Raw genomic sequence first — 9248 nt, 5'->3', positions numbered from 1 at the left:
GATTGAGTTCAGTTTTCCTGGACACACTTAATGTTCACATATAATAATTTCAACTCAAATCAATATTTCACGTCCATCTATTTGTTTATTTTGTGCCAGGGTCCTAATTATCTTGTCTGGGTTCATTCTGGAGTAAGGAACATCTGGCCTTAGATCATCAGGACAGGAATATACAAATGCAAGAGGATACGAAGCACTTTTCACATACTGTGTCTGTATATACTTTTAATGAATCTATATTGGATATGGGCCAGACAGTGTTATAGCATAGGCCTATACATACATTGCAAAAAGCTTTGGAGTAAATAACGTTCCATTGGCTTAAGACTCCGGGAAGCTGCCCATATTTTGACCAAATTTGGTATTGTTTTTTCTTTCCTTTCAGCAGTAAATACCAGTAATTGCTTTAGTCTCCCATTATTAAATCCCTTAACGATTATCTCAGTGGTAAAGCTTTATATTCTATATTTGAAGTCATGACTCTTATGTCTCTAGAGCATAAACAATGCGTTTGTTTCATTAATAATGCGGAGGACAACATAATTCAAAGAGACGCAGATGCAAAGCCAAGAAACGAGCTGTGTGTCTCTTTCATGTGCCTCGTGCGCTCCTCCTCGCATGCTCTTCGTTCAGTCATTACCGGGCGCCGTGCCTGCGCTCCCCCACCCTTTCCAAACTACGTCTCCACAATCGTAACTCTGAGCAAAGACGTCGAACTTCCCTCGGTCCAAACTGGTGCGCGAGAGCCCTCCCCTCCTCGCTCCGTCCCGCCTTTTCCGTTTGCCACCCTCGCTTGGGCTTGACCCGACTAGTGACGTAGGAGAGATTCCGTGGTGCCCACAGCCGTAGGCGCGCGCTGTGCTCGGGTATAAAATGGGCCCAGGACCCATCATTCGGCACTCTCTCAGTCGCTCCGACTCAGGAACCAGAGCATCAGCGGAGATAGCAGGGAATCAGTGGCTAAACTCCTCAGGCTAACTCGCTCTCGGCTTTGGTTCGGAATGGAAACATCAACTTTTACGCGGAGCCAACGCTCCTTTGCGCACAACTTTAAGAGTGAGTTTCTGCTTCTTCAATTTTCATCTTTAGTCTGAATGTGCTTTTTAAATGCTTACATTTCTTAACTGTTCTAATGGAAATGAATGCATTTAAAATAATTGAAGAATTTAGAATATGACCAAATTGGCTGTTGAAAATGTGCTAGGCTTTACGCAGGGACAGTTGGTTGGAATATATTTATTCTTTGGTGCTACGATGTTTTGCATTAATGTTTTAGTGTTTTATATTAATATTTTATTTGTACCAAGTGTACGCATGTATTTAAGAGTTAAATGTTTTCTGAACTTGGAAATAAATTTAGATGGAGAGAATAATGTTTGGAGTAATTGGATGTAAAAAAAATCTAAATTGACAATCTGCGGTGATAAAATTTAAAATTGAAACGTGAAAATTAACTTTAAATTTAGGAGTTGAAACTTATAATATCGTGTAGTAATGAGAGAAATGATTTTCACAACTTACATAGATGGAAACAAATACGTTGTTATAATGAAGAAAACGTTTTAGTTTATTTGTAGAAAATTCGTTTTGAGATTCATGAATTTTGAACATTTTTAAAATATCAGTTGTCATTGTTATCTTTTGTATTTTATTTTCATGTTTGTAAAATGAGACTTACGGACCAGAAGAGCTCCCTAGACATTAAGAAGGAAACATGCAATGCGCTAATAAGACTTCGTGATTTGACGCGATCCTCTCTTTCCCTCAGGCGCGCTCTCGCTCTGGCTGGTTGTCTGGCTGGTTGTGGTAAAACCCGTGCCTGCGCAGAACTGCCCTCACCGGTGTGTGTGTTACCCGACCCCCATGACTGTGAGCTGCCAGGCGCAGAACTTCACCATTGTGCCCCATGGCATGCCCTTCGAATCCCAGCGCGTTTTTCTGCAGAACAACCGCATCACTGAACTGAGAGTGGGCTCTTTTGCTTTTGGCACACAGGTAAGGAAGTGTATGTGGGCTCTATATATGGGACAGAACAGAACATTTAATATTTACATTTGTAAATATACATTTAAAAAGGTATCAGTCCTTTTGGTTGTGTAATTTACTAATTTTGTATTCCTTCTAAACATCTTCACCTCATTACCTTTTCCTCCCTCTACCCTTTTCCTTTCCTTTCTGTCCATCAATTCATTACATACCAGGTTTTGTGGCTCTTCTCCAACAACATCACCTGGATTGAGGCTGGTGCATTCAGCGAGCTGCGCGATCTGGAGGAGCTCGATCTGGGTGACAACCCTCACCTGCACCGCCTTGAGGGTGGAGCTTTCCGTGGCCTGGAGAAGCTTCAGAGCCTCCACATGCACCGCTGCCGGCTAGCCGCCCTTCCCCATGACATCTTCCACAAGCTCTACAGCCTGCAGTTCCTCTACCTGCAGGAAAACCAGCTCCACTTCATCCAGGATGATCTCTTCGCCGACTTGATCAACCTCAGCCAGCTCTTCCTGCACGGCAACCGCATTCGCACTCTGTCCGAGAATGTGTTCCATGGCCTGGTCAACCTCGATCGCCTGCTACTGCATGACAACAGAGTCCGTCAGGTCAATCGTCGCGCTTTCCGTGACCTGGGCCGGCTGACCATGCTCTTTCTCTTCAACAACTCCCTGGCAGAGCTGCCCGGTCAGGCCATGCGTGACATCTCCTCCATTGAGTTCTTGCGGCTGAACAACAACCCCTGGGCATGCGGCTGCGAGGCTCGTCCCCTGTGGGAGTTCTTCAGAAGTGCCCGTCTGTCCAGCTCAGAGGTTCTGTGTGCTTCCCCAGCTCCTCGTCGTGGACAGGACCTGCGCTTCCTGAGGGAGATGGACTTCGCTCTGTGCCCATTTCCCGACCCCGGCTCCCTCGCTGGCTCCACCACCACCACCTTCAGCACCAAGACTCGCTGGTGGTTCTCCAAGAACAAGCCCGTCAGCACTTCCAAGGGTATCTATGAGAAAAGCTCAGAGACCAGGGCGTACCCCTTAAATGGAGGAAAATCCCAACATCCCTCTATCACATCTACATCCACAAAGTATGAGCTTGGGGAGGAAGAGGCTCTGCTTCCCAAGCTTGACCCAGAAGAGTATTGGGCCAACTACGGCAATGAAGATGCGGGTATCACCTCCCTGCGCTGCTTCGAGCTTGAGTGCCCTCCCGAATTTGACTCTCTGCCACCATCTTCCTCTTCTTCTCGCTCCTCATCTTCTGTTCTCTTGCTACTCTCCATGTCTGTTTTGACTGTCTGCATCCATCTTCTGTTTGGCTGAATATGTCAGAAGAAACCACTTCCCCTTAATTTTTTCTCCTCTCTGGAGGAGGGAAAACCATGTTTGCTCGATTTAACTCTTCAATGCCTTGATTCCTGTTTACCATCAACCTCACCTGTATCTTTGTTCTGTTCAGTTTGAGCCTCTAGTTCCTGGTATCTAGAGGGCACTACACTGATTTAGGATACAGTGGGTCAGCAGGGAACGTTGGGCAGTACAGGGCCTTAATGGAAAGTAATGAAAGCTGTTCACAGGGCTTGGCTAGTTAAGCAGATACTCGGTCCTTCTTTTTTGAGGACAAGTGTATTCTAAGCCATTTCTGTCACAGTCAGTGCAGACAGAGGATAGAAATTTCCATCTTATGTTTACGTACAATATTTGTATGCTTTTAGACTTTTCAGCCACTCTAAGTGCTTCTATGATAGTTGTAATTATAGCTTGTGATGTCACCATGACACCCTCTTTCCAATAAACGCTACAGCTCAATTTTTTTCAGTAGTTACTGGTAACAATAGAATAATGAGCAAATCTTTTCATTCCCCTTGGGAGTGATCGAATGTAATATTTCCTCTATTATAACAGAAGGGTCTCAAAACCATTCAGGGCTTGAAAAGCACAAAGGAACGGCGTGCAGCAACAGAGCAAGATAGACAGAGCATACTGGAGTGAGGAGTTTGAAAGTGTTACAATACAGCTAAATCAAGATGAGACACACAATGAGAGAGAGAAAGCACGCGCAAGAGAAAGAGAGACAGAGAGTACGCACAAGAGAAGGCGAGAGATTTCATTACATCACCAACTAGCTATGACAGCAATTATCACATGTGTAAATATGACATCTTGGCAGAGGGAGCTGTAAATAGCGCTATGAAAGGCCTTATGTTTGTCACTGTTCTGAATGGCCAAGAATGCCACTGTGAGTAATGTCTGTGATATTATTTCAATGGTCAGTGCATGGAAAGATCAATGGCACGAGAGTGTGCGAATGTTATTGTTTTTTTGTTTTTTATTTTTGTCAAAATACTGTTAACATGTTATATTATTACTGAAAAATACACAACCTACATTGTTCCAAGACTTTTGTTCTTTTATTCTTCTGTTCAAATTCAAGTTTAACTGGTTTTATCTGGATAACAGCAAATTCCATCCTTTTTCATTTAAAGTATTGATTTAAAACCAAACCAGTCAATCAACAGCTTGCAGCTAGTCAAAAAAAGAATAGGCAAAATGCTAAAACTAAGAGGCAAGGCAATATATTGAGGACACTGTGGAAAGATGTGTTTCTTGATGGGAATTGACTACTTGGGCCAAAGCCAATTGGAATATCAGTAAAATGTGCTTACTGACAGATTGGTCGACATTCAGAATTATGTCTACCATTGGTCACTGTTGTGATGAGAGCAGGTGCAAATACAGACTGTTTGGGCTGCTCTTTGTGGGCATGCTGAGGACAATGGCTTTCTTTGCTGGTCCTTGCCTATTCCTCCTCTTTCGAACTGCAATAAAGAATCTAAAGGCTTAAGGGAAAACAAACAGAGAGAGCAAGGACAAGAGGAGAGAGAAAAGGAAAAGGAGAGAAAAAGAAAAAGCACAGAGAGCAGGGGTGGATGTGGGCGGTAGAGGCGAAGATATGGATGAAAAAGGATGGACATGCTGATAAAGAAGGAAAAATGCAATCTAAAGTTAATAAATAGCTAAAGATCGGAAAGATTTCTTTTGGTCAACTGTTAATTCTAGCAATATCCTGTTTTGTGTTTACCCTGAGACAGTAGAGAAGCAGATAATACTGCTCTTTTTGTCCCACAGATGTTTCCATGACAAATGTATGTCTTTAATAATTGTTTTTATGACGTGTGAATGTATATCTCAGCTGGACGGGTAAGGTCAAACTGCCTTGAGGTGCTCTCGAGCGACCATGTTTGTGAGGTCGCTCATAGATGACCAAAGCATTAGTTATACCTTTTTACCCAGAATGTATGCAGTTGAATGTAAGAATGTGAAAAAAATGAGCTGCTGAATCTTTTCACTAGAACACAAATTGACGGACAGAAAGCATGGCAAATGAATAAATGCTTATCTGTGGATACGAAACATCTTTGGTGTGGGCGTACTTTCTTTATATCTTCGTCCAACGGCTACGACTCTACAGTACAATCTCACATGTGCCTTCTCTCCCTCGCATCTTTCAGTCTGACCTCCCTTGACACATACAGACAGACAGACAAATAGACAGACACACTGGTGCACACACATCTACTCCTCACTGCTTGTAAAGTTCTTTGAAGGCAACATCATTCACTATAACATGCAGTTACCATGCAACGCACTGGCCACCATTCAGAGCTTCAATTCATTTCAGAGTTGCAGAGTATGCAAGACGTGTGCACACTGGCCTATAAAAGTAAATGCACCCCTTATGCAGACAAAAAGATGCAAAAGGATGATGTTATTGGAAAAGGTATTCACAAAGCACTCCAGCTGTGCTATTGAATTGGTTTTTTTGTCAATTAAGATTCAGAAAGCCTTTCTTTCTCTTTCTTTCTAAAGCTGTGCTGTCTTTAGCAGATGGGTCTTACTGAAAGAGCAGCAAGATGCAGAAAGCTTGCTTCAGTCTCCCATGTGCAAAGGCAGGCTGTGCTTAACACAAACGTGAACGCACACACACACACACACACACACACACACACACAATCCCGGTGAGAGGCTCAAGTGCTTTTTCTCTCAATTCCACATAAATGTCCATAAAAACTACTGCCAGCAGGCCGCTTCATTTTCCATCCAATGCTTAATCTTCAGCCTGTTTGCGTTACATCTAGCACTGATTGCAGATTAAATATGTCAGTGTCATGTAAATTATGCTTTTGTAGACTCTACCAGATTCCTATATTCAACTCAATCATCCATCAATTGAGTAAACTGTTTATGGCCAATTATGATGCATGGGGCTATTTTTTTAAATCAGGCCTTTGAATGCAAGACATCTGAATCTCGATGCCCCATTGGACGGAGTACAGTTGCGCAAATTGTCCCTTCACCATCCCACCCACCATCTGCATTCACATTGGCTGTCGGCCACGCTACTTAACAATGAGACACAATGAGTTGGCTAGCAATGGAGGGGTGGCGACCACGTCATATCACTGAATATCAGTTCAAGAATGAGTCATTGCATCGCATGGATGGGGGATATGTGTGAGGGAGACAGAAATGGGAGGGGCAACGACTTACTTTGTGTTTGTGTGTGTTTGTGTGCAAGTGAGTTTACCGGAAGTTGCTCATCACAGTGAGTGTTTGGAAGTGTTGATAATCGCCCCCACGAGAAAGAAATGTCAAATAAATAAAGTTCCTGGTACGTATCGACATTTACAAACATTTAGATTTACACCTTTAGTGTGTTGTTCAGTTCATTTATGCAGAAAGTTGCACACTTTTTCAGAGCTGAAATCGCATTTTCTCTCTAACAAACATGATTACAAACTTATCACACATTTCTCATTTCTAGCTGCTGCTGGGATTTCATTCAGTATAAATTATCAATAATTTTAATACATTCCCACATCTCTGTCTAGCATGCAGTTCAGCACAGCTCAAAGCTCTCTTTCTTTATTACACATTCTGTTTTTTCACACTCTTTCTTCTTTCGGTCTTTCCGCTCTGTATGTCATCATCAGCTCCTCTCTCACCCATCCCTTACCAACATTTTTCACTCCCTCTGCTTCCTTACTTTTTCCAGCTCTTCTTGACAAGGTGACATACCTTTATCTTCGCATCAGCCATCTCCCTTGCCTTGACCTCCCCTCTTTTCTCTGTCTTTTAGGTTTAATTACAGGTGTTCAGAGACAGGTGCTTTGAACCCAAGTATGGATTTGTAATTGATGCCCAGCATTTAATGATGTTCTCATTACCAGTAAGAATATCTGTTGAGTGATGAAAATAAAGAGTGGGGAGGGTGCGTCAACTCCCATTTATCCCTTAAACACATTGACAGGTTTTCATCTTGTATGTTTTGATGTGCCTTCAAAGTATGAGCACCGTTAAACTCATATTCCTCTGCGTAAATGGATGAAAGAGACAGTGGATGACGTTAAAACTTGAAAGGGTACCAAAAGGAGAGAGAAAGAGAGACAAGGCAGACTGCAAGAGACATCAGCAGGGCTGAAATAGTGTGTGAAGCGGTGAATAAAATGCAGGGAGGAGTGAGAGGAGATGTGAGATATTTGAGTCACATTCTTGGCAGATTCCGGTGCCACAGACATTTGGAGAGTTTATGAATTGCGTATGCAAAGTCGCACACTTGCGCGGGTGCACACATACACAATCATTTAGCTCTAATCACACTTTCGCAGAGCGCTGCACTCTTCCTGCAGTGAGGCAGACGGTTTTCAAATGGAGTGCGTCATCGCTCTCCTCACTGGACCGTGGAGGGTTCACGTGCCTCCACTGCCTGCATATCAATCTCACACACATACCTGCAACCTGCACTCACATTCACTGCAGCCATTTAAGTGTGTGTGTGTGTGTGTGTGTGTGTGTGTGTGGCTCTTTTCCAAAACCTAATGAGCTGCCTTAATGAAGCAACACAACCCAATCTCAAGGGAAAACAACTATTTTATGAGGTGCCAATTTAGTTTGATTTCAAACAATGTGACCCCAACCAACCCCTAAACAACTGTCTCTGGGGCTTAAGTAGATCGTACAAATGAGATTGTATTAATTCATACAAATTAACCATCAATTCACCAAAGCATAAAATAGTTATAAATGGCCATGAGATGGTGTTGGGAAACATCAAAATGGAACTTCATTAGTAACCTACTTAGAATGCTTTGCATAGCAGCAACTATCCATAATACACAAATAGTGTTCAACACATGAGACGACTTGGGTGTTAGCATATTGCTATGCATACTAGTAGTATTAACATAAACCATGTGTCACTTTTTGAGTGATTTATGACCCTCATGGCTGACAGGGGATGAGGGGATCCATGTGTCTCTGATTTATGATGGGTCGCTGACAGGCTCCGGTATGTCTAGGCTGCGCGACGCCATGTGACATCCTCCTGCATTGACATCCTGGCCAGAGGTGTAAAAGAAAGGTGTCTGGCCCTTGGCCTTCCGGGTTTATTGGCCGTCTACCTGCGCGAGATAGGTGTTATGTCGTTGTGTATTCTGTTGTTGTGTACCATGAGAGCAGCAGGCGTAATGATATGACGCAGCGCCTGAAAATAGGCCACCTTCCGTCAACACAACGGAACTATTTTCAGGCGCTGCGTCATATCATTACGCCTGCTGCTCTCACGGTACGGCAGTGAAGTTTCTTGATTATTACGCAGGAATGAGAGTATAGTTCCTAGCCATATCAGCCTAGAAAATCGCAACTTTACATTTTCCGTCGGTCTTAGTGCACGATGTAACTACAGAAGAGTCAAGTTTTAAATAGGAAAAAATATCGAAACACTTTGGTCATTTTTTAATGAGAAATGCTAATGGTCTTGTCCACTTCAATGATGTATGCTAAGCTATGCTAAAAGTGGTACCGCCAGAACCGGAGATCGGCTGAATGGATTCAAAAACGGTAAAACTCAACAGTTTAACTCTGGAGGGGTTGTAAATTGAGCCTATTTCCAAAAAAAGTGGAGTATCCCCTTAAACATCCAGCACAAAATTAAAGCGATGAGCTCTATTACACATCCTCCAAAAGTGTGTGTGTGTGTGTGTGTGTGTGTGTGTGTGTGTGTGTGTGAATAGTACTGCTAAACTCTTTGTGCGTATTTTTACACGCTAACATATTTTGACAGGGGGGTATTTCACACCGCAGTGATACAAAGTTTTCACACTCTTGAATAACTTTCAAACATAATCTTTATATAGTTACTGTATGTGTGTCCAAAAACATCTGTAAGATTCAAAAGACCAAATCAGTAAGAAAAGAGGGCACAGCATA

At 42.8% G+C, this 9248-nt stretch overlaps 1 protein-coding gene across 1 annotated transcript; it reads left to right on the top strand.

The window, feature by feature from the left end:
- Positions 1–881: 881 nt before the first annotated feature.
- Positions 882–4299, top strand: rtn4rl2a (reticulon 4 receptor-like 2 a). The gene is made up of 3 exons (XM_056240495.1): positions 882–1056; positions 1769–1995; positions 2202–4299. Exons 1-3 carry the CDS (start codon positions 1002–1004, stop codon positions 3300–3302), a joined length of 1383 nt encoding a protein of 460 aa, XP_056096470.1. The 5' UTR covers positions 882–1001; the 3' UTR covers positions 3303–4299.
- The last annotated feature ends 4949 nt before the right edge of the window (positions 4300–9248 follow it).

The sequence above is a fragment of the Rhinichthys klamathensis genome, unplaced genomic scaffold, assembly GCF_029890125.1.
Source record: "Rhinichthys klamathensis goyatoka isolate OS25496 unplaced genomic scaffold, OSU_Roscu_1.1 h1tg000601l_1, whole genome shotgun sequence".
NCBI classification, from domain to species: Eukaryota; Metazoa; Chordata; class Actinopteri; order Cypriniformes; family Leuciscidae; genus Rhinichthys; species Rhinichthys klamathensis.
This window is presented reverse-complemented; position numbering and strand designations above follow the sequence as displayed.